At 42.4% G+C, this 27,029-nt stretch overlaps 1 protein-coding gene across 1 annotated transcript in view; it reads left to right on the plus strand.

The window, feature by feature from the left end:
- The first annotated feature begins 684 nt into the window (after positions 1-684).
- The window catches only part of has2 (hyaluronan synthase 2), a 30,571-nt gene continuing 4,226 nt past the window's right edge, over positions 685-27,029 (plus strand). Inside the window, exons 1-3 of the mRNA XM_072570934.1 lie at positions 685-1,269; positions 15,193-15,819; positions 22,356-22,457. Coding sequence (XP_072427035.1) covers positions 15,193-15,819; positions 22,356-22,457 — 729 coding nt within the window. The 5' untranslated portion in view covers positions 685-1,269. The remainder of the gene's footprint in view (positions 1,270-15,192; positions 15,820-22,355; positions 22,458-27,029) is intronic.

Here is a 27,029-nt window from a genome sequence, read left to right on the forward strand (position 1 = left end):
CAAAAAAAGACAATAGACAATAAAATGAGAAGCTGGCTTCACGTTATAACCATTGAAATCCATAGTATGAATTAAGTGCGAAGGGAGAACATTTTGCCTGGCTATCGGGAGAGTGAGGGGGTAGTACAGATACGAAGGGCCAAATATTCACTTTATCTGCTGTGAGATTCTATGCATGCTCTTGTGTGTGTATGTATGAGAGAAAAAAGAAAACACTAAATTCCCTTTACCATTTTGACCCAGGAAGACTAAAACAGAATGGGAAAAGAGCAGAAAGACTCCATTCGGCCCATCGCGAGAAGGCTGGCTCTGTGGAAGAAATACACTGCCTTTTAAAGAAAAAACCGCAAGTGAGTTTGATTTAGGATACAGGGATAATGTTTAATAGCAGCCTTTGTATGTTTGGAAATGAGGCAGTGTAAAATGTAACTGCTCCAGTGTGCTGAAATAGAAATGTCTGTGGGTGGGGGTACACTCCTCAAAGTTGGGCTCCATGTGTGTTAGGATGACTGAACCGGCTGAGTGAGTTTTCTCCTATCTGAGCTCAGTGGGCGGGTTTAAACTTCCCCTCCTCCCCTGTAACCCCCTCTATTCATTAACAGAAAAAACAGTTAGCCTTGTTATAAAAGTCCGCGAAACTTCCTCTGGGCTGCACTTGAGTTAGTAAAAAAAACGCAAGCATAGTAGAGTCGAACCCCCCCCCCCCCACCCAACCAAAAAAGAGGAAAGGTTTGGCGTGCCTGAGGATTTACACACCGTTTAGCGTAAGGGAACTTGCAGTTACTTTCCTCATCAGGGCTGGTTTTACACCAGTACGTGTAGGGGCTAAATTGTGAATTTATTTTTTTTAAAATAAGAACTTATGCGAGTGAATCAGTTTTGTTTTAAAAAGAAAACAATATTTAAATATTTATTCGTGAGGATAGGTGTTCAGGAGTGATGTCTGACGCTGCAATAAGGACTGAGGAAATTTTGTATTTTTTGAAACAAAAGTTGATATTCAAACTGAAGATCTGACCTCAAGAGTTTTTCCTTAAAATAGATTTTTGCAGTTTTTAAAAAAAAATCTGGAACTGGCTGCTTTATTGCTGCATAATCTCCGATCGCTGTAGTTCTCTGCAAATGCTCCTTGCACACACGATGAAGCACTGACTTTATCCTGAAGACTTGAACATTGAGACAGAACAGACTGTAGACCACACACACACGGGGCCAAGTGAGCTTAAAATATAACAGAAGCAAGGCAACTCCAACGTCGCAGCATCAAAGGTAGGTCGAAACCTTTTTACTAGCACGTTAAACCAGATGGCTTTTCATTGCAAAAAAAAATGCTGTATTGGTGGATCACTGAATTATTATTTCAAATGACGAATTGGAAAGAGATCGGTGCCAGGTACAACAATTAGTAAAAATGAGTACGGGTGTTTTGAACGGCGAAATCTTCGTTTCAATGAAGATTTGGGTTGACTTTTGAACAGTGGATGAAGATGGTTCGCTGCTAGTTTTACTGCTGGGGACAGATCTCCACAGAACTCTTCCCTCTCAATGCACAATCTGCTCCGAAGGTCACAATGCAAACTAAGAAGCAAAAGGTGGCACAGGCAACCTTTCCGGGAAATGTGGCCCCTTGTTCTGAAAACAAATTGCTGAAGTGTATGTTTATGGTAAATTTGGGGATTGAGGATCAAGTTACACAGGTAGAGCACGCAGCAATGCATTCTGCAATGCTCTCTCATCGAAATAAATCTCGGTCTGTTTTAATGCCTGATGTTTAACGTTGCCGATGTGTTGAATGAACGACACATTTCAAACGTAGCCTTTACATCCTGCAATTGGCAAAGCGAATAGCCAACATTAAGTTGGAGTCTAACTGGGAGTTTCTTTGCGAAGGGAGCACGATGTAATTATAAATTACGGTAGGATGCTTTAGTTTCGCGGGACAAAACAAGTTGAGGACTCGGGGTGTGCGTGTGTTGGTCCTGATTCATATGAGAATCCACGGCGCCTGCTATGAACTGGGTGAGGGGAGTGAATGGCTGCAATTTCCAGGCTCTCTCGGAGATTGCAACCTCGTGGCGGCAGCCAGGGGGAAACACCCCCTCCTGCAACGTCACAATGCCGGCCCACGTCACGCGCGGCGCTCCGATTGGCTGGCGAGGGATTTCCCCTGGGGATTTGGGAGCTCCCCGGGAGTGACGCGCCTGGCTCGCGGGGTGTCACCCCCTGGGGAAATGGAACGTCAGGCTAACACCTCGATACTTACCCTAAACACTCTGCAAGATTCAACACACTGGAAGAGAACACACATTCCACCTTCCATGTCAGATTTGTGTACTTAACAGATACTCCACTTGAATTGGTATTTAAACATTAGCTTGAATGGTAAAGCAAAGCTGGAATCGCTTTCTGGTCAGGTGCTGGTGAACCGTGAGTGGTATAACTTGTGACTTGCGCTCAGACAGTCAAGTCATTTACCAAAGCCGCCTTGTGCATTGACAAACCATCTCGGCCTCTGTCAAATGAATTTTTTGTTGTTGGCTTTAAAGGCGTTACAAAGAAAGCCCTGTTTCCCGGAGAGCGAGAGAGGGATGTGTAGATGTGAAGCCCAGTTCAGTGAAACATTGATGCAATTGTGTCCATCCCAAAAAAGTTGGAGACGCGTCTTTCCTTTTTCGTCAGCGTTTTAGAATTCTGTGGCCATCTGACTTTGCTTTTGGGTAGTGTTTGCAGCCTCTCTAGCCGCTGATATTGGTGAAGCTTTTAATATGCTACTGGCTATCAGACAGGATAAGGCCAAGAAGCCACAGGATCGTGTTATTAACAATGACCCGAGATCCGTGAGGCGCAGGCAATGTGCAGAAGCCCGTGTTTTATAACATTTTCAGCAAAACTTTTCATTTAATCCTTTCATCGCTGTGGGCAAAATATTCTGGTTCAATTATATATATATATATAAAATCATCATTGAGATGTGGTCAAGTCAAACAACATGCCATTATAGAATGATCTCAAATACAAACGACTATTGAGAGAGACCAGTCACCGTTTATCCTCCAATCCTCCTAACACCACGGGGCTTCCCCAGATTCCACCCACTTTCTTTATCCCACCTTCCATCAATCGTGGAGCTAACCCTATATTAAATGTTGACACAGGCACCATTCTTCAGTTGGCTACGAGAAATCAACTGCCCTCCTTATCTGGAGGTGAAATTGTACGGGATTGTTTTAGCAAGAAGGTATAGTGTCCTGATTGTTAGATACAGTTGCTCGGTTAGTTCAGTAAACCAATTCCAGATGTAACCCTTCACTTTGCATCTGCAGGGTGGGACTCAGTGAAGTCAGGATTGCTGGGCCCAGATGGACGTGATTAGCTGTGGACCATGATTTGAATGCTATTAAAAATACGAGTTTCCCTTGGCTTTAGTCGGGATGGGAGCGATAACCTACAGTAACCACATGAGGTATTCTGGTTTAATTATTTGGGGACAGTCATACTCCTGTCCATCCATAGAGACACCATCCCTATTCTACTCTTAATAAATTAGTAACACCTCTGGCATTAAAAATGCCATGATTCAGTGCAACAACACTGCAGTGGCCTAAGAGTCAGTTAAAGCACTTTCAGCAAGCCCAACGTTTAGATAGCACCATTCACATTCCAAAGCATTTTGTATTTTTTTTCTGAAGTATGATTAATGTTTTGGAAGGTCATGTGGTACAGTGGGTAATGTCACCAGCTCTGGGCCAGAAGCTACAGATTGAAGATGCACACCAGCTGATGGATAGTGGTCATGGAGGTATGTTGGTAACATGGTCACTGATCAGTCTGTAAATCCTTTCAGTACACCTGAAGGCAGGCAGTCACAGTGGAAGAGTTTCCTGGTCAACCATCCTGCAGAAGGCAGTGATAAACCATGGCAGAACTCTGCCCAGGAGTCTAATGCAAGTCCACGGCCTAACACTCTGCTTGACTCTCAGGAGAAAAGATAAGCCAGTCAATCAATGTTGCAATATCAGAGGTTAGGCAGCCAGGGTTCACATAAACTGCAATGTGTTAATGATCAGATAATCAGTTGTTAGTGATTAGCCAGATCATTAGGTTTAATTTCCCTCTTCCTTCAAATTAGTGCTAAGAGATCTTTTGGTTTGGGATTGTTGTCAGCATGAACACCTTGGACCAAAGGGTCTGTTTCTGTGCTCTATGACTCCAAGAGACGGCACCAACAACAATACTCCATTCCACTGCAATGTAAGTTCCACTCACAGGAGTAGGACTGTAGTCCATAGCCTGCTGACATTGAAGCAAGAGTGTTAACCACTGGGTCAAAGCTAATGCAGTTACCGTTCATCAGAAACAGAGTCCAAATCTGCAAGACTGTCTCTATCATTATATTGTACATATTCTCTATACTAGAGATTCTTGTTGTACAATGTGCTTGAAACCAAATTAACTTTTTAAATCTTGGATTGCCAAGCAGAAGGAGAACCACAGCTATTTCACAAACCAAAAGAGCAACAAACTAAATCTTCCAAAATCCTACTGTCTCTATCCTCAATACACCTAAGTTTCTATCAACCATCACCTATGATTTCTGACTTGCATTGGCTCCTCATTGACAATGCTTTAAATTTAAGATTCTCAGCAATGTTTTCATCTCATTCAATGAGCTCATTTCTCCCTTTTACTGTAATCTCCTCCCAACCTACAACCCTCCCAGATCTCTGCACACATCCAAGTCTGGCCTCCACCTGATACCTTATTTTATTTGATGTATCATTGATGGCCATGTATTTAAGTACCTGAATTCTAAGGTCTGGCATTCCCTCCCTCACCCTGTCCATCTCTCCCCCCCATATTACTCTTTAAGTGATACTTCTGAAAAAAAACTTAAGAAAGAAAAGATCTCACCTAGTATCTCTTAATCGGGCTTTGTATTAAATTGTTTGATAATACTCCAGTAAATCACTTTAGAATGTTTTACTGTGATGTATGAAGTGCTATAAAAATACAATTTATTGTGTTACTTTGCTTCATTGCCTGCTAAGCTTGACAGCAGTGAATGAGAGTCCTACCTTTTTAGCAAGCCTGTTATTTCATGGAGAGAGTGTCACTTTAAATGATGTTTTGTATTTAACTGTGATAAATTTATTTTCAGTTTGAACCATGTGACATCATCACTTCAATAACATCTTTGTGCATGGGTTCATTAAGTTTTAGATAACTCGAATGATCAAACAGTACCAAGATTGCAACTGTTTGAACACAGCCTATATATAGTGCATGGGGAAGAAAATGAAATGACATGTAGCAATGTTCATGCTGTCTTTCAGAGTTCGAATCTCACTGACATAGACCATAGTCAGGCTCATATCAAACTATGCAATAGCTAGAAAAAGTGCTGTGTATCTGTACGTATTACCAGTCATTGTGTTGCACTCAATGTTCATAGTCCTAGTTCTAAACAAATTGCATCCAACTTAATTGACATTTGATTTTGGGAGGATGTGGTTACTCAGCCATGCACCACAAGGCACAGGTCAGGAATGTGATTAAATACTCCCTACAACATCTACAACACCACTTAAAAAGCTTGACATCATTCAAGTCAAAACAACCCACTTGATTGGCAGCATATCCACATTCACTAACTCCACCGTAGTACCACTTGCAAGACGCACTGTAGTAGTTTGCCACAGCTCCTTAGACAAAACCTTCCGAAAGCCACAAACATTACTGTCTAGAAGGATAACAGTAACAGGTGCATACGAACACCACCAACTTCAAGTTCCTTTCCAATCCACACTCCATCCTGACTTAGAAATTATTTGGCACTGTTATATCACTGCTGCTCGGCGAAAATCCTACAACTCCATCCCCAAGAGCACTGTGGGTGTACCTACACCACACGGCCTATAATGGCTCTAGAAGGCAGCTCACCACTACCATCTTAATAGCGATTAGGGATGAGTAGTAGATGTTGGCCATTCCCATGAACGAGTGAAAAAAGCCTCATCTGGATGCATGGATTTGACAGGGCAGATACAGGGGGATTGGAGAGGGCAGATACAGGGGATTGGAGAGGGCAGAGCTAAGGGTCATAATGTCAGTATACATGGTTGACAAGTTCACATCAAAGTTTTTCACTCTTTCAGTTGTAAATCATTGGAATTATCGATTGCAGTGAGTCGTGGATGTTCTGTCATTAAATATATTCAAGATTAATGAGTTTGGGCACAAAGATACTTAAGGGATTATGGAGATAGGGTGAGAAAATACAGTTGGAGCAAGAGGAAACATGATGTTACTCAATGATGGAACAGGAGTGAAGGGCTGAATAGCGTATTGCAGCTACTATTTCACATGTTCTTAGATCCTGTTCAATTCTATATTTCACAAGTTTAGGTAGTAAATATTACAATATTCTACCATGGGAAACCCCAGCCTGTCTTTACGTGACATGTTAGCCTCTGATGTGTGTAAGGTGAGGGGACACTTCATAAGGATCAGGACTGGGGAAACAAATGGACTCCCCATTGAGGATCCAGAATACCGTTTACTTGGCTCAAGGCCAAGTAAGTGAGTCGACATTAATGCTGAAGGCCCTTCCTGGTCTACATGGACTTGGCTACTCATCTTAATCCTTAAGGAGCTTGTGTCTGTTCTATTCACTGATACTTGCCAGTTATTTAGCTGAGTCCAAAATGAAGAACTATAAATATATAATAGTCACTAACAAGTCCAGCAGGGAACTCTGTAGAAATGTATCCAGAGAATGGTGAGAATGTGAAATTCACTACCACAGGGGGTGGTTGAGGTGAACAGTATTTAAGGGAGAAACTGGATAAATACGTGAGTAAGAAATAAAGTAGAAAGAAAGGTTAACAGGGTGAGATGAATATGGCTGAGAGGAGACTTGGGTAACATAAAGAACAGTTGGTGTAGTGGGGTTGATGTAAAATCTGGCATTGTTTTGGTCTTATTAAATCATTATGTAATGAGGGGGGAGCTGAAAAGGTGGAGAGGCTCTAGAATAACTCCTCTCAAAGATCATTAACACAAATAATACAGAAGAGAGGGAGCTGTTGTATTAAACAAGTGAGAGGAAGGTTCTGAACTCCACTTGCCGATATCTTCAGTTATTGGCAGCGCACCAACCTCCAGTCTGTTTCCATTGCCTTCATTTCCTGGAAAGAAGGAAAGAGCTGCCTCCCCCATTAACCCTACAATACCTATTCAAATGTCTCCATCATTTCTGGGTCCCCTTGACAAAAGTTCTCAATAAAGCAAGTACCCAGCTGTATGCATTACCAGTTCAACAATAACAATGACTTCATTTATATTGCAACTTTAACACTAAGGCTATTGAGGCTCAATCAGTAGAACTTTCTCCTCTTGACTTTGCAGGTTTTAGATTCAAGACCCACTCTAAGTGAAAAAATAAAATCAATGCTGATAATCCACTGTTTTCTTGTATATCTGCTCTCAGATCAAGGGAAATACTTCCCTGGTGCTATTTTGGAGAAGGGAAGAGGAGTTCTGTTCCATGTCCTGCCTAATGATTATATTTACCCCTCAATCAGCATCACAAAAAGAGAGATTGTTCTGTCATTAATCACATTTCTGTGATGGGAGCTTGCTGTGTGCAAATTGACTGCTACAGCAGTTCAAAACTAGCAGTATAACACTTCAAAAGTACTACACCTGCTGTAAAGCACTTTCTGACATCCAGGGGCAAAGAATAGTGCTAAATGAATGCCAAGTATTTTTTGACAGAAGTGTGACAAAGCCACACAAAGAAGATAGTAAGATTAAATACTTGATAAATGAGGCAATGTTTATGGAGCATCTAAAAATAAAATGAGAGAACACTGAAGAGGCGTAATCAAGAGCTCATTAAATAAAAAAGACATTTGTTCAATGAATTTTGCAGCTTTTAGTTCCTTTGCACACAATTTCGCTTGTATTTATTAGCATATCTCATCCTCTATCATTCCTCACCTGAATATAAGTTTATTGATGAATATAAATTTAGTCTTAGCTGCATTAGGTAATGGAGAAAAGCTGTTTGTGTATATAAGGAATCAACACTCAGCATGATTAATATTCTCTCACTAACCAAGAGGTCAGGGAGACAAGGGACTCACAGTTGGGAGTAACACACTCCCATGTTCACAACCATGAGATGATTTTCTTTCTCATCAACAAAATGAGAGGGGCAGCAATTTGGAGCAGAGGCCTGGCCACCAGATGGGGGCGGTGAGGTTTCAGTGCAAGCCGTTCCCACAGCAACACATGAATAAACAATCCGAGTGGGCAAACGAAGAGTGAAAAATGAAATGTTTGCCGAAATGTAGCTGCTGTTGAATAATTAAGTCCAGAATCCATTTGATGGTGGGGTGAGCTGCCCCTATTTGATGGGGGGGGGGGATGTCGGGGGGAAACCAGTGAAATGTCAACCGTTCTTAGTTGGCCCTGTTTTGAATTGCAGGAGATCAGCCATTTTGTTTTAAAAAAAAGCAAGCATTCTCAATATTTGTAAAATTTAAGAATTCATGATTCATAAAGTTTCAAACAAATGACTAAAAGGCCAAAACATCCAGATATTGGTTTACCAACAAAAATGACCCAAGGTGCTTTGGATTAGCGTAGCAGCATGCAGGATTATTCATTGTAGCTCAACTGGGGTTTTATTACTTTGTAACACAGTCACATCATTTGTAATCCAGGTGTTCAGCATAGAATCAGTGCCACATTGCTAATCATAAGCATAAGCTGTGACTTAGTCTGTCACACAATCACTCAAATTTGGGTTCAGAATCCCATTGCAGTCATGCAAGTACAAACACTCGCCTGTTGGAGGCACTGACCTTTGGATTAGATGTGTAACTGAGACCTTGTCTAACCACTTGGGTAAATTTAAAAAGATGTCATTAGTTTGAAGAAGTAGGATAGGAACAACTCTCTTAGTGTTTTGGAATTTTGATTTATCCCTTAACCAACACTCAAAAACAGCTGATTGGCCAATATCATATTGCTTTTTGTGGAATATTGTTCACAAATTGGTTGCTAGGTTTCCTACACTGCAACAGTAGTATCAAAAGTACCTCTTTACAGTAATGTATTCGGCACTTCCTGAAATCATGAAAGGTGCTATAAGAATGCTAAAGGTTGCCTTGTAAACCTATAGTGGGGCTAGCATTAACTTTTGGAATGAAATGGTACAGGGACACAGACTTGAGAACAGGTAGCTGCAATTCACGTTAGATCCACATAGTCGTCCTTCCATTGTTGACAATGCCTGGTTTCTACCCTACCGCAACATCCACACACCTAGACCAAGACAGAAGCCAACACTCATGCCCTTCTAAACAATGTGGGCCAAAGATGAGTGGAAAGAGGGAGAGTGCAAATCAAATACGATTATGCCGAATGGAGGAACAAATTCAAGGGACTGAAATTGTCTGTCCCAAATACACAAAGGTAAATGTTTACAAGGGCCATTGAAAATCCCATTCTCCAAAGAATTATTTTCAGAGGATGGGTAATAAATACTCGATCAGCCAATGTAGTGTACATTCTGTGAATGACTGAGGAACTACACGGGATCCACCATTACCTATGTAATGCTGCCTGTTTCCTAACTCACACCAATTTCTGTTCACTTTACACTGTTTGTACTGGCTGACCTGTGTTATCATCCAATATGACAGATTTGAAATCCTCATGCAACTTGTCAAAGCCCCCCATGGCCTTGCATCCGCCTATCACTAGTCTGCTCCAGCTCCACAACCCTTCAAGGTTGCTACGCCATTTGGCACATTCCCAAATTTCACCCCTCCCAACATTGGCGGTTGTACCTTCCTAGTGCTTGGGCCCTTGGCCCTGAAATTCCCTCTTTAAATCTCTCCATCCCTCTCCCTCTTTATCCTCCTTGATGTTGCACATTAAAACTTGCTCCCATGACCCTGTCCTATGGTTTCCCATTGTGGTTCACTGTCAAATTGTGTTTGGCAATTGCTCCTGTGAAACACCTGGAGATGTTTTGCAGTGTTAATGTTGCTACATAAATGTAGGATGGACCTTGTTGTATTTGACGCTTTGAAGGATTATTGCCCAGTGCAAACGGTTTATATTTCGCTGGCCTCCCCCAGTATTAAGTCAACAATGTGAATGCATTCACTGTTTGGGAGGCAGCACTGTAGCCCTCTTACTTAACGGGGAGGCTACAAGCTGGTGGTGTTGTTGGTGAACCGTTCATCCAGAGACCTAGGTAATGTTCTGGTGACCCGGGTTTGAATCCCACCATGGCAGATGGAATATGAATTTAATAAAAATCTGGAATGAAGATTAGACTAATGATGACCATGAAACCATTGCAATTTTTGGGGGGGAAGATCCCATCTGGTTCACTAATGTCCTTTAGGGAAGGAAACTGCCATTCTTACCTGGTCTGACCTACATGTGACTCCACACCCACAGCAATGTGGTTGACTCTTAACTGCCCTCTGGGCAATTAGGGATGGGCAATAAATGCCTGGTCCAGCCAGTGATACCCTCATTGAATGAATACATTTTTTAAAAAACCATCACTAGTGGCTGAACACAGCTATAGTGGACCATCAGAATTCTTGTGGTAGAGGGGGTGCTGTCCTTATGCTGGACACGAAGCTGTGTTCATGTCCCATCTCAGGATTTAATGGTCACTGAAGGTGTAGATTATTAATCCATAAATTTTACTGATATGCCTATGGCAGGCAGCATGAGACTCGGCTGGTTAGCAGCATCTTGGTAGCAGTTGTGCATTAAAAGGCACCATGGGTTCTTGCCAAGAGCAAAGCACCATCATCATTCCGAGGAACTACCGAACAGAACTGCAGTATCATAGCAGAGATCACAACTTTGATGTGTCTTCTGGTCATTAATCAGAAGGTCAGAAGAATCACACACAGAAAAGTGGCAATTAAAGCAAGCAAGATTAAAGTGGGTGAATGTTGGAATCCCCATGTGAGAGCTTAAAGGTAGCAAATGTTGCTGAGTCCATTGCTGGTAGAAACTTCAAGCAGTTTGATCACAGTTCTGTCCTATCATTTTTTTCAGTTAACAGAAGAGTGTAAGTAATAACTACTGGGTCATTTGAAGTATTTTATTCTCCAGACTGGACAAGATGAAGTGATTCTTCTAAGGACCCCTGGGATATTTTGTAGACAGTTTTAAAATTATCTATTGGGCCGTTTTGCATTAAATGGAAAAAGTCACGAGGGTGTTAATATACTGTCTCAGACCAATTGATAGTCATTGCATCCTGTGTAGACTGGTGTTGTGTGAGACAGGACCATGCAGAAATCCTGACACAGCTCACTCAGCAGGAATTACCCTGCAACTTTCACTTCCACCAGGTAATTACCTGGGATTGAGAATGGTCAGAAAGAATCCCCAGCTGAGTTAGAGACAGAGATTTTGGACTCAAGCTTAATGGTTACTGAGGAAACAGTCAGGGGATTTAAACCTCCTCTAACTCCAGGGTAACTATTAAACTGAACCTCTGACTCACCACTCACACTGGAAGTAAGTGAGGTGAGGCCTGAAGATGCTGGAGTCGAGAGTGTATTGCTGGAAAAGCACAGCAGGTCAGACAGAATTGACATTTCGGGCCAGAGCCGTTCATCAGGAATGAGGTTTGAGCGCACTTGGGGTGTACAGTGAAAGAGGGACTCACTGAGATCTTTGTAGAGAGAGGAGGAGAACTTCTTCAAGGTCGGTATCCTTGGAAGAGGCTTTGCAGTAAGGTTAAAATCAATTAGGAGAAAGTGAGGACTGCAGATGCTGGAGATCAGAGCCAAGAGGCCTAATACCTGATGAAGGGCTCTGGCCCGAAACGTCGATTCTGCTGCTCCTTGGATGCTGTCTGACCTGCTGTGCTTTTCCGGCAACACACTCTCGACTCACCACTCACACCTGCCTCCCCAAGATTCCCACTACCCCTGAACTAACCAGTCACACACAACAGTTTCTCCTCACCTCCCATAGAACTTCAGACCCACTGGAGTAGAGACCATTCCCCAACCTGACCCCTCAATCTAACTTCAGCACTCATCCACTTATCCCCTCCCTTGGCACTCTACCTTACTTACTTATCTTCCCTTAGTAGCTGTTGAAGTGGCTGCTGTATATTCAAACTGTAGAAGACAGCAAACGTGCTACTGAGCAAGGGGGCTGTGGTTTCCATACTGATCCACTCCGCTGCTGCCTGAGAGCATTCCTCGATTAGTCTGCACTGTTCCATGGTCAGAAAATTCAGACCCGGCAGAACTGATTGAAAGTTATCCTGACCAGGAAACTTGGGCTCATTTTCCAAAGCCTGTCCACCATCTATACAGTGCAAATAAGGAGTAATGACCCACTTGCTGGAAGGGTGCAGCTCCAACAACACTTAAGAAGCTCGACACAAAGTAACTGCGTGTTTGGAAATCTGTTCCCATTCACTGTCTCCATCATGGACACAGTGGCCAGAGGGTGTACCATTTGCAAGGTGCAGCACAGCAACTCACCACGACAGCACCTTCTATTCCCCATCCTTGACCAGCCAGAACAACAAGGGCCAGGAGATTCATGGGGACATACCTATTTCCTCTCCCAGTTCCAAGGAGTCACAAGGATGACAGTTCCACAGAAGATGGCTCATGTCCACCTTTGAGGGTAATTCAAGAGGAGTAATTAATGCTGGCCTGGCCAGCAACCCACATGCCACATGGAAAAATAGGAGCAGGCGTGTGGGTTCCATGTTGAAGTCAAACATCAGCATTTACACTTAGATGAGGATCTATTTAAGGGTTAAAAGTTAAATGGAGTCATTTTACAGATCAGCCATGATTTAATTAAATGATGGGTCAGACTTAATGGGCCGAATGGTTCATTCCTCTTCCGACATTTCCACTTTGGCAAAAAACGTAGCTGGTGCTATGAATAGTGCAGAAATGCAGGGAATGTCATGGTTTACCATGGAGTAGGCCATTTGACCCCTTAACCCTCCTCCTCCATTCATTATGATCATGGCTGAGCATCGAGTTCAATACCTTAATCTCACCCTCCCCCATATCCCTCGGTTGCTTTAGCCATAAGAGATATATGTGTCTCCTTCTCGAAAAAAGAAGTAAAAGAATACATTGCTTATTGTAACTTCACATAGATTTACTGCATGAACCCACAACTTGAATTTATATAATGCCTTTAGCATGGCAAAAATGCCCCAAGGCCCTTCACGGGATCATTATCTAACTAAATTTGACATTAGAAGACTTTGAGACAGGTGACCAGAAGTTCAGTTAAAGAGATAGCCAAAAGGCTACCTGCAAAGATTGCCCTGACAGCTGAACTTGGAATAGAACAGTCACCACTGTCATAAAAACATTAGACCCTGAAATGTGTTACATGACTGCAAGACATCGACTAGTTTAATTCTGAAACATTTTTAAAACCCAGCATGTGTGAGCCAACAGAAAGAGCACTGTCCCTTCGAAGGTAACATAAACAGAGACAAATGGAAAAGCAAACATGAGAGCATAAAGTACTGGCCAATGAGCAATAAATATACCCAACCAGACATGGAATCAATTCAGACTGCTGTTACTGTACTGACAGTCCCTCCTCTTCACTCTTCAGTTCATTGACACAAGGGGAGCCAAAATAGCACTTTGGTCTTCCTGTCTCATTTAATCAGTCGTGAATAGCTCATCATGATAATCTGCCACCCCTCCTATTGGTAATGCTGATGTTGGTAAACCATGACATTCTCTGAATTTTTTCACTATTCATAGTGCCAGCTACAGTTTTTGCCAAAGTAGAAATGTAGGAAGAGGAATGGACCATTCGGCCCCTTGAATCTGACCCAATATTTAACTAAATCATGGTTGATCAGTAAAATGGCTCCATTTAACTTTTAACCCTTAAATAGATCCTCACCTAAGTAAAACACAAATGCTGATGTTTGACTCCCAACCTCAGAAGCTTTTGGCAGAGTGGTGGGGTAAGCGAGAGAGAGAGAGAGAGAGAGAGAGAGAGAAGCAGATTCCCACCACCTTTTGCATGAAGAAGTCTTAAGAGTCATTGAGCACAGAAACGGACCCTTCCGTCCAACCAGTCCATGCCAAACATATCCCAAACTAAACTAGTCCCACCTGCCTGCTTGGCCAATATCCCTCCAAACATTTCTTTTTCGTGCACTTCTCTAATAAAGTAGATTGTGATATCATACCTTCACGATATTAACAAAAGAAGACAGGATAGATAAAGATAAACCAATTCCACTGGTTATGGATTCTACAACTAGGGGATATAATTAGGGCCAGACCATTCAGGAGAGATGGTCAGGAAGCACTTTCATATGCGGAATGGTGATTTGTGATGTTTGAAACTCTCTTCCACAATGACAGTGGATGCGGAATCAGTTATTAAGTTTAAATCTTTGGTAGGTAATTTTTGTTCAGCAAAAACATTAAGGGCTCTGGGTGAAAGGCAGGTATACAGAGTTAGGCCACAGATCAGCCATGATCTCTTTGTATGGTGGAACAGGTTCAAGGGAATAAATGGCCTACTCCTGTTCCTGTGTTCCTATCTGAACAGTGTAGTTTTAATTTTAAGATACCCACCCAACAGATGATATAGTTTTTCTCTGCTTATCCTATTAACTCCTTCAATCACCTTAAAACGTAACTCAGTTGAATTATCTCTTAATCTTATAATTTAAGGAAATGTAAACTTAAGTCTATGCAACTTGCCCATATTATTTAACTCTTTAGTTTCAGTTTGAAATTAAGCTATTAACAGTTGTCTGTGGAGTAACAATACATTGCCAGGCCGGGTGCAATATAGGGGGACATTTGGAAGAGAGTCTTGTGGTACAGTGTCAGTTGGGTTCAAATTCCATCTACCACTGAGATATGTCATAATGTGTCTGAAGAGGATGATTACAAATGTTATTTAGAGACCTGCAAATGGATTGGAACAAAAGTCTACTCATTCAGAGGAATGCTGAACCTAATCTGGCAGTTGTTTTGCTAATGGTCACATGATAAAAGGTTAGCATCTGGCTTTCATATTAAATACGAGAAAGTGCTTAATCAATGACATTTAATTTACAAAGATGTAAACTTTTATATTTTCTTTTCCTCCCTGTGATTTGTGATGTTACAGATGCGTTGTAAAAATCTGACCTCCATCCTGCGGATTGTGGGGACAACTCTATTCGGTCTTGCTCTTTTGCTGGGAATCGCAGCTGCCTATATCGTAGGATATCAGTTCATAGCCACAGACAATTATTACTTTTCCTTTGGACTCTATGGAGCAATTCTAGCCCTGCATCTCCTGATTCAAAGCCTCTTTGCATTCTTGGAGCACCGGAAAATGAAGCGCTCCCTGGAAACCCCCATCAAATTAAACAAATCGGTGGCTCTGTGTATTGCTGCCTACCAAGAGGACCCAGATTATCTGAGGAAGTGTTTGCTGTCCGTCAAAAGGCTGACCTACCCAGGGATGATCGTCATCATGGTTATAGATGGGAACAGTGAAGATGATCTGTACATGATGGACATCTTTGGCGAGGTCATGGGGAGGGAGCGATCAGCCAGCTTTGTGTGGAAGAGCAACTTCCACGAGAAGGGCCCAGGCGAAAGCGATGAGTCCCATGGGGAGAGCATGCAATATCTCACAAGGCTGATCAGGTCTAACAAGAGCGTGTGTGTAATGCAGAAGTGGGGAGGCAAGCGAGAAGTGATGTACACTGCATTCAAGGCACTGGGACGCACTGTGGATTATGTGCAAGTAAGACTCTCAAACTCTCATTGTTCCAAACCAGATAGTGAGTCCATGGGTCAACTATAACAGTAGAGACAGAAAAAAAGTACTATTATAGATGGTTTGTATATGTTCTAATTAAATGTCTTATGTCCACTTAGTAAATGTTTAAAGGGAAACCCTCCCTCATGTACACACACATTACGCACTTAAGGGAATTCTGCTGTTTACAAAGGAAAGTTAGATCTTATACACCCAGCACAGTAAACTAAGCTGCCTTGCACTGATTTGGAAATAAATTACAGGAATAGAGGTGCTTTAAATTTGGCCAATCATGTCATGTAAACCCCATGGAAAGGTTTCAGCAAGAATTCTCACACTTGTCACGGAAAGAATCCCAGCAAATTCCATAACAAACATCCAAGACATGGCCCATTTGCCAATAGACTCTATGATCATAGCCACTGATTGGAAATCCTTTCTTAAACTGAGATTGAAACCAGTTTCAGATAGCATTACAGATGCTGTGATCTGCCTCTCTCAGTGTAGTTTCTCAGTGAAAGAAATGAAATTCCCTCTCTTCACTTTCTTCCCCTACATCCTGAAGCATGTGGTCATTATGTACTCTGGGTCTAGACACAGTATGTCTGCTGAACAGTCATTAATAGGCAGCATCAGTGCCTAGTCATTTCTTAACATGCTTGTCCAATTGAAATTGTTGGATATGAATCAGGAGTGCAAATGGTGCTCATTTTTCACCTCCACTAACCCTTAGGCCCCTTTGAGAACTTGGATTGAAATCAGCTGAGTATGTAAGATCAATGTTGGGATCTTTGGATTGCCAAGCCTGAGTCGGCAGCATATTTACCCACAGAACCTGTAACATCCACAGGGTTTGATACCATGATAAAAATGCCAGCTGAAGTGGTTTCATTTTTAAATTGTACTTCTCCTTGGAGCCTGAAATCAATCAAAACAATGTGATTCAATTCTCACAAAAATGAGCTTTCATACTGCAGAATTGCAGAGTACAAAAACTGGTCATTTGACCCAACTGATCTATATTGGTGTGTATGCTTCACATAAAGCCTCTTCCCACCATTGTTCATCGACCTCTCCTTCTATATCTTTCTCCCCCATCTAGATTTCTCTTCAATGTTATCAGCTCAGCCATTATGTCTGAGTGAGTTCAACATTCTGAACAATAAAATTTCTTTCTGAATTTCCTTTGGCTGTATTCCTCACCTTTGTATTTATGGCTTTACATTTGAAGTTGCCCACAAGTGGAAGTATTTTCACCACCTCCTCCCTATTGAACACTTGTATAATCTTTAATAACCTTAGACTATTTTCTAGTAAATGAAGCTTCTGTCTGATCAGTCACTCCTGATGAGTGTAGTCTTTCTTTTTCCTCTCCAAACTATAATGATGTTATGAGAGCTGTTGGATCCTTAAGGGAACAACTCAGAATTATTTCTTGATAAGATTGTTATAATGACTTCATGGCAATGACTCTCTTTGTATGGATAACACCACACATGACACATTTAAGGGTGAGTTTAAAGGTGGAAAAAATGAAACTGATTCTAAACAAAACTGGCAGTACAAATATTCTAACAAACACCATTCTCTGATATGATTTCAAAATAATAAGTTGATGATGAGGGCACAGATAAACATAGTAAACCAATCAGCCTCCTCTCCCAGGCAGGGACTGCATGTGAAAACCCCAGGTAAATACATGCCTTGCAAACATTCCCAAGTGCCCATTATTCGCTCCAGAATTACTAAGAGTTCATTCACTCAGGTCAGTACATGTAACACAACAATTCTGAGAAAGGAAACAAGGAGAAAGGACTGCAGATGCTGGAGATCAGAGTCGAGAGTGTGTTGCTGGGAAGCACAGCAGGTCAGGCAGCATCCAAGGAACAGGAGAATCAACGTTTCAGGCATAAACCCTTCAACATTCCTGATGAAGGGTTTATACCCGAAACGTCGATTTTCCTGCTCCTTGGATGCTGCCTGACCTGCTGTGCTTCCCAGCAACACACTCTCGACTGAGAAGGTAAACATGTTCGTAGTTTGTCTTGTCATCATTATAGTGTTATTATAGAAATTGTGAAGGTTACACATTTCTGTCAGAATCCCTTCAATGTATGCATTCCATTATTTGCCTTTGATTTAGCTGACTTATTTAATTGCCTGAAGAATTGCAGCTAAGTATAGGATTATAGAATGGTTACAGCACAAAAGGAGGCCTGTTGGTTCCTGGAACAGCAATTTAGCTTGTCCCAGTCTTCTGCCCTATCCCTTGTAACCTTACAGCTTTTAACCCCTTCAGGTGCTTGTCCCATTCCCTTTGGAAAGACAAAAAGATGTTATTGAATAAGCCTCCATCACACTAAGGCTGCACATTCCAGATCCTAACTACTCACTGCAAAATACTCTCCTTCACGTTGCTGATGATTTTTTTGCCATACGCTTCAAACTGGTCTTATGGTTTCCAAACCATTTGTGAAAGGGAACAGTTTTTCCCTATCACCTTCCAGACCAGTCATAATTTTGAACACTTGATAAATCTCAATTTTCTTTTCTGTTGGAGCGTACTTTAGTTTCTCTAACTTACCCATGCAACCAAAGTCCCTTCTTTCTCAAACAACTCCCATAAATCTTTTCTGCACCCTCTCCAAAGACTTCACATCCTTCCTGAAGTGCTATGTTCAGAATTGGGTATAATACTCAAATCAAGACCCAGGTAGTGCATTTTAGACTTTCCTTTTTACAAGATATACAGATCCGCAAAAAATAATCTGGATCTTGGAAGAACTCCAACATGATCTGAAAGCATTTCCTTTTCTTTTTGCCTTGATATTCAGCTAATAAAATTCCTGTTGCCTCATATAAGATTTCTGCTTGTACCATCATAAGTAAAGTGAGCTCATTCTTGCTCACCTACACTGAATTACAGTGACATGTGTAAGATGTTCGATCTCGCAAAAGTGATTCTTCCTGCTGTAATGTCTTCCAGGTTTACTCTGTCAGCAGCTACAGGACGAAATAGTCAGATTGAAAGCTCAGTTTTATCAACCATTGAGTTGTCAATGATTTCAGCCTGTAATACAACGATGGAGCCAATTTCCAGTATTCAATATGAACAAATTAAATCCAGTTTCCTTACTCTGAACCCTTTCTCCAGAACATTTGATCACACTTTACCCCTAGGCTTCCCTCAAGCACTTGAGGAATTTGTTTGCTGAGTAGATAGTTCCAGAGACCAGGAATGTCACAAAGTTTCATCCTTGGTCTTGATTGACTTTGTTTCTCTACTGTAAGATGCTCATAATGAGGAAACAAAAATATTCATGCCACAAAAGTGCTGATCTAACAAAGGGTATTTAACCACCTTCTATTGACACTCAATGATCACTGAATTCCCCACCATCAACATCCTGAAGGTTACATTTCATCCAAAACGTAACTGGACTAGCTATAATAAATAGTGTAGCTACAAGAGCAAGTCAGAGGGTGGGCATTCTGTGCTAAATTTGATTCCAAGTCAGTTAGTGAAGCATGACACTCATACTTTCCTTGATATTGGGTTGATGACACAATGTAGCATTAACTATGTCTGCTTCCTACTCGTATCCCAGAAATCTCTTGCTGTAAGTCCTCCAAGATTTTTATTACGGGTAAGTCAAAGGGACACATCCTGAGATTATCTCAGTGGGAATGCGGACTGAACCCTGTGCTACCGAAATTAATCCAAACCACACACCAACTGAATTAAGCAATTCCCTCCCTAATGGCATTGTGGTTCAGTCCACAGCCGGTGGACTGAAGCAGTTCAAGAAAGCAACTTAGCACCACCACCACATCAAGGACTAGGGACAGGCAATAAATCCTGGGCCAGCCAGGGAACTCCCACACCCCACAAAAAATTAATACATTGTAAAAAAGGGGCTTGTGTTCCAAGGTAATTTCTAATCAACCTGTTCAAAGATGTTTTTACACACTACTGGAGCAGATGGAACTTGAAGCCAGATCTCCTGGCTCAGAACTAGGGTCACTACCACTGCACGATAAGAACTCCTTCTAACCCTAACCTTATTGTTCTAAGTACTTAATAAAGCAATACTCTTCATCTGTATATCTTAATAATGTAATTAGTATACCATGAACATTCTACAGATAGGAACTCACCTCTAGGAGGCCTGAGTTCAAGTACAAACCAGCTCCTGAGGTATGTAATAAGCATTTCTGAACAGGTTGGTAACTCAGCCCCTGACTTCCAAAGTCTTGTCCATCAGCTGCAAGACAGAAATTAGACGTCTGATGAAATAATCTCCATTTGTTTTGAAGAGTGGAACTCCAAATATTCAAGATGCTCAATTCAATCTAGCAGCCAACTTAATCTACATTATCTCCTTACTTTCAAACTCATGTGAAGATGTCACAATCCATAGGAATTTGAAAAGGGGCTCTTATGGATCAGTGAATTAAAATGCCTTATGGTTTATGATATACTGTTCTAGAAATAGCTGAGTAAAATATCTAAAAGTCAAGACTATCACCTTAAATATTTACTCTTGTCATCACAACTGTGCAGTCATTGTGCCAGTCAGTGTGACATCTACAAGGATTCAGTAGCTAAGCAAGGCTCCTTCAACACTATTTTCCAAACTTTGCAACCTCTACTCACTAAATGGACAAATGCGACAGACCTATGAGATCCTTTCTGAGTCACTCACCAACCTGACTTGGAAGTATATCATCGTTCCTTCACTGTCACTGAGTCAAAATGCAGACCACGTGGACTGCAGTGGTTCCAACTAGGACCTTCTCAGAGTCAATGTGCTGACCTAGCCAACAGCACCCACATCCCGTGAATGAACAGATAAAAAATGGTTGGAAAAAGATTAGTTGAGACTGTTGCTAGTGACCAGCTTTCAGTTAATGCCTCTTGTGCTGGGAGTGGACATGCAGAGGATCAGTGATGCTCTACGGATTAAATTGCTTCTAAGCAATCATGAATAATAGTCATTACAAAAGGTGCCAGAAGGTGGGTGCAATTTGTAGAACCATACCACAATGAGGACTCATCACAGAAAGGCAGAGTAGAATACTTACAGCTACATAATTGGCAGCGAACAATAATAAATGCATAACCACCTACCTCCATCCTGTCCTCAGTGGTTTTGACCTAGACATTTTGGTAAAAATAGGGCACCCATTACATTTATTAAAGATTGACCAAAGCTCCCGCAGGATGAGGCAAGTGTCAGTGTTAGGGAGCCTAGCGCAAGCAGGGAAAGATTTGTGGGCTATCTGTAGCCAAAGAAAGTTAGATTGTCCTCATAAAGAAGCAATGGTTAGAATAGTTATTGGGAATTTTAATCTAGATCGTTCATGAGAACCTTACACATCATCAATGGGCATTAATTACCAGGTACATTATTATGTTTGTCCCATATGACATCCTGAAGAGAGTGAGCATTGGCACAGCTACTGCAACAGTGCTCACTTGAATGGATTTTCTTCAGATGGAACCCCAGGCATTGGCCATCTGTGACCTATCTGACATCGGAGGCTAAGTAAGATACTCCCTAATTCTTTTCTCATTTCAACACCCTAATTTCCAATAGGAATCATGAGCAAAATCTTTTTCTGCTGTTTTAAGCTATGAGATTGAATCCTGGGAAGCTCAGTGGTGGGGAGTGGGCTGGGGCTCCTTTTGCCGATTAAGTTCCACTACATTGAACTCTTGGCTTTTAGGTGTTTTACTCAGCTGTTTTCAAATATGGATTGTGACTCCTTCATGTGAAAGCAGGGAAATAGTGTCATTTAACCAGGGAGAAGTCTTAGTAAAGTTCAACAAAGGAATTGTTAAAAAAAAAAGCAGATCTAGGCAAAAACATTTCAAACAGAACATAAATTGATTTATATTTTAACTTTCATTTAAACCTCCTTGTCTCATGGGCCTGGGTGCGCGTAAACATATGGACAAAATCTCGCATCTTATTTATCAGTGGATCCATCAATATGGATAAAACCCACTCCCACACCTCACCCCCCCCCCCCCACCCTCCTTACAAATCACAGATTATGTTATTATAAATCATCATTTCAGATAATCGTGATTAGATTAGATACAGTGTGAAAACAGGCCTTTCAACCCAACCAGTCCACACTGACCTTCTGAAGAGTAACCCACCCAGACCCACTTACCTCTGACACTATGGGCAATTTAGCATGGCCAATTCACCTAACCTGCACATCTTTGGACTGTGGGGGGAAACCAGAGCACCCGGAGGAAACCCACACAGACACAGGGAGAACGTGCAAACTCCACACAGACAGATGCCCGAGGCTGGAATTGAACTGGGACCCTGGTGCTATGAGGCAGCACTGCTAACCACTGAGCCACCCCCCCCAAGATTATTAGATAGCTGAAGAGAGGTTTGCATCTAGCGTAAGTGCCAGGATAAACCAGTTAGTTTCTGTAGCTGCAGACTTTGTATGGATGCACTTTTAACTGTATAACATGCCTGCATTTCTTTCATCAGGTATGCGACTCAGATACGATGCTAGATCCTGCAGCAACTGTGGAAATGGTTAAAATTCTGGAGGAGGATCCAATGGTCGGAGGGGTTGGTGGTGATGTTCAGGTATAGAGCACTGTCCTTGTCTACTTCCTAAAACTGGAGTATGCTCTTTGTGAAATTGTCTGTAAGTTGTAGGAGAGAGTGGGTGAACTTTAGAAGTCTTTTCAGGAAAGCATATAAGCATAGGGAAAGTGGAGCCTCGAAGTTATTGATATTGAATGTTGGACCCTGAAGGGACTTTATTTTTCCAGCATTCAACCAGTTTAAAATACTGATTCAAATGAAAGTGTGCTGTTAGGACCCAAATATCCATGGTTTAGCTCATTGCGATAACTATGCATCGCTCCTGGTGCTGATTTCGATAGGTATAGAGACACAATAATTATTCAAAAGAGAAAATGAATGTTAAATGGATTCAGATGATTATAAAGGGAATGGGGGAGGGAGTGAGAAGTGCGAAATTGGTACAGTTCAGGAGAGATTCAAGGTTAATATTTCAACCTATGGTCAGTATAGCCAGGACTAAAAGGGCAAGGAGACACAAAGCACAAGATTCCAGTGATCTTGCTGAGCAATTTAGCTCTCATTCCCTCTCTGCTTCCCTCAGCCCTGAATTCATGTTATGGCCCCAGGGAGAGGCAGACCTCCTGTTTAAGGTACTTAGAGTTCAGCCCATTGTTCCATTTTGTGATATAATTTCTATAGGTTGGCATTGGATCATTTGCAAAAAGATGAGGCAACACTTAAAGCTGCAATCTATCGTTACACTATCAACCATGTAGATACAGTTATGATCTTTACAGCAGATAATAAATCCATAAGACCATAAAAAATGGGGAGTGGAATAGGCTATTCAGCCCCTCAAGCCTGCTCCACCCATTCAATAGGACCATGGCTGATCTGACGTTCCTCATATCCATTTTCCTGCATTTTCCCAGTAATCCTTGATTCCCCTACTGATCAGGAATCTAACTATCTCAGCCTTAAATATACACAAGGGCTCTGCTCCCACAGCTCTCCCATGGCGGGGAGTTCCAAAGTCATGCAACCCTCTGAGAGAAGAAATTCCTCCAAATCTCAGCCTTAAATTGGTTCCGTTTTATTCTGAGGTTCACTCAACTTAACTTCTTGTAAACTGAATTAACCTTTTTAATCCATGACTGGTTAGAATTCAGCTCAAATACGTATCCAATTCCTGTGCAAGAAATAATTGGAAAAAATGGTGGGATTGTTAAACAAATTGCTTCAGTAAATGTTGCATATCATGATTATAGACTATTCAATCCACTGCTTTTCATCATCTATATAAATGATTTGGATGTCAACATAGGAGGTACAGTTAGTAAGTTTGTAGATGACACCAAAATTGGAGGTGTAGTGGACAGTGAAGGAGATTGCCTCAGAGTACAATGGGATCTTGATCAGATCGGCCAATGAGCTGAGAACTGCCAGATAGAGTTTAATTTAGATAAATGTGAGGTGCTGTATTTTGGAAAGGCAAATCAGAGCAGGGCTTATACACATAATGGTAAGGTCCTGGGGAGTGTTGTTGAATAAAGAGACCTTGGAGGTTCATAGCTCCTGGAAAGTGGAATCACAGGTAAATAGGTTAGTGAAGAAGGTGTTTGGTATGCTTTCCTTTATTGGTCAGAGCATTGAGTATAGGAGTTGGGAGGTTATGTTGCGGCTGTACAGGACATTGGTTAGGCCAATGTTTTGGAATATTGCGTGCATCTCTGGTCTCCCTCCTATCAGAAGGATGTTGTGAAACTCAGAAGGGTTCAGAAAAGATTTACAAGGATGTTGCCAGGTTGGAGGATTTGAGTTATAGGGAGAGGCTGAACAGGCTGGGGCTGTTTTCCCTGGAGCATCAGAGGGGTGACTGTATAGAGGTTTATAAAATCATGAGGGGCGTGGATAGGATAAATAGTCTTTTCCCTGGGGTGGAGGAGTCCTAGAACCACAGGGGTTAGGGTGAGAGGAAAAAGATTTACATGAGACCTAAGGGGCAACTTTTTCACACAGAGGGTGATGTGTGTATGGAATGAGCTGCCAGAGGAAGTGGTGGAGGCTGGTATAATTATAATATTTAAAAGGCATCTGGATTGGTACATGAATAGGAAAGGTTTGGCGGGATAGGTGCTGGCAAATGTGACAAAATAATTTATGATATATGGTTAGCATGGATGAGTTAAACTGAAGGGTCTGTTTCCACGGCGTACAACTCTATGACTCTTATGATTCTATGGGCCAAGTGATGGCAAATGGGACACAGGCCTCCAGTCTGAAAAACAACTCTCCACCACCACCCTCTGTCTTCTACCTTTGAGCCAGTTCTGTATCCAAATGGCTAGTTCTCCCTGTATTCCATGAGATCTAACCTTGCTAATCAGTCTCCCATGGGGAACCTTGTCGAACGCCTTACTGAAGTCCATATAGATCACATCTACTGCTCTGCCCTCATCAATCTTCTTTGTTACTTCTTCAAAAAACTCAATCAAGTTTGTGAGATATGATTTGACGAAAGAAATTGAGGTGAAAAATGTGTTGCTGGAAAAGCACAGCAGGTCAGGCAGCATCCAAGAAGCAGGAGAATCGGTGTTTCAGGCATAAGCCCTTCTTCAGGAATGAGGAGGGTGTGCTAAGCAGGCTGAGATAAAAGGTAGGGAGGAGGGACTTGGGGTAGAGGCATTGAGAATGCGATAGGTAGAAGGAGGTTAAGGTGAGGGTGATAGGCCGGAGAGGGGGTGGGGGCGGAGAGGTCGGGAAGAAGATTGCAGGTCAAGAAGGCGGTGCTGAGTTCGAGGGTTGGGACTGAGATAAGGTGGGGGGAGGGGAAATGAAGCTGGAGAAATCTGCATTCATCCCTTGTGGTTGGAGGGTTCCTAGGCGGAAGATGAGGTGCTCTTCCTCCAGGCGTCGTGTTGCCATGTTCTTGCGATGGAGGAGGCCAAGGACCTGTATGTCCTTGGCAGAGTGGGAGGGGGAGTTAAAGTGTTCGGCCATGGGGTTGGTTGGTGCGGATGACCCAGAGGTGTTCTCTGAAACGTTCCACAAGTAGGTTGCCTGTCTCCCCAATGTAGAGGAGGCCACATCGGGTGCAGCAGGTACAGTAAATGATGTGTGTGGAGGTGCAGGTTAATTTGTAATGGATATGGAAGGATCCCTTGGGGCCTTGGAGGGAAGTGAGGGGGGAGATGTGGGCGCAAGTTTTGCATTTCTTGCGGTTGCAGGGGAAGGTGCCGGGAGTGGAGGTTGGGCTGGTGGGGGCGTGTGGACCTGACGAGGGAGTCGCGGAGGGAGTGATCTTTCCGGAACGCTGATAGGGGTGGGGAGGGAAATATGTCCTTGGTGGTGTGGTCTGTTTGGAGGTGGTGGAAATGACGAAGGATGATATGATGTATCTGGAGGTTGGTGGGGTGGTAGGTGAGGACCAGTGGGGTTCTGTCCTGGTGGTGATTGGAGGGGCAAGGTTCAAGGGCGGAGGAGTGGGAAGTGGAGGAGATGCGGTGGAGAGCATCGTCAACCATGTCTGAGGGGAAATTGCGGTCTTTGAAGAAGGAGGCCATCTGGGTTGTTCGGTATTGGAATTGGTCCTCCTGGGAGCAGATGCGGCAGAGGCAAAGGAATTGGGTGTGGCGGAGGCGAAGGAATTGGACCCTGCCCCTCCCAAAAAAAGGGAAGCATATGTCAGGTATAGACACGATAGATCGAGTGAATCCTTAGAAGAGTAGAAAGAAAGTAGGAGTATACTTAAGAGGGAAATCAGGAGGGCCAAACGGGGACATGAGATAGCTTTGGCAAGTAGAATTAAGGAGAATCCAAAGAGTTTTTACAAATATATTAAGGACAAAAGGGTAACTAGGGAGAGAACAGGGCCCCTCAAAGATCAGCAAGGCGGCCTTTGTGTGGAGCCACAGAAAATGGGGGAGATACTAAATGAATATTTTGCATCAGTATTTACTGTGGAAAAGGATATGGAAGATATAGACTGTAGGGAAATAGATGGTGACATCTTGCAAAATGTCCAGGTTACAGAGGAGGAAGTGCTGGATGTCTTGAAATGGTTAAAAGTGGATAAATCCCCAGGACCTGATCAGGTGTACCCGAGAACTCTGTGGGAAACTAGAGAAGTGATTGCTGGGCCTCTTGCTGAGATATTTGTATCATCGATAGTCACAGGTGAGGTGCCGGAACTCTGGAGGTTGGCAAACGTGGTGCCACTGTTTAAGAAGGGCGGTAAAGACAAGCCAGGGGACTATAGACTGGTGAGCCTGACATCGGTGGTGGGCAAGTTGTTGGAGGGAATCCTGAGGGACAGGATGTACATGTATTTGGAAAGGCAAGGACTGATTAGGGATGGTCAACATGGCTTTGTGCGTGGGAAATCATGTCTCACAAACTTGATTGAGTTTTTTGAATTGGTATGCTTTCCTTAATTGGTCAGAGTATTGAGTACAGGAGTTGGGAGGTCATGTTGCAGCTGTACAGGACATTGGTTAGGCCACTGTTGGAATACTGCGTGCAATTCTCGTCTCCTTCCTATCGGAAAGATGCTGTGAAACTTGAAAGGGTTCAGAAAAGATTTACAAGGATGTTGCCAGGGTTGGAGAATCTGAGCTACAGAGAGAGGCT

Source organism: Chiloscyllium punctatum, chromosome 5 (assembly GCF_047496795.1).
Source record: "Chiloscyllium punctatum isolate Juve2018m chromosome 5, sChiPun1.3, whole genome shotgun sequence".
Taxonomy (NCBI): domain Eukaryota; kingdom Metazoa; phylum Chordata; class Chondrichthyes; order Orectolobiformes; family Hemiscylliidae; genus Chiloscyllium; species Chiloscyllium punctatum.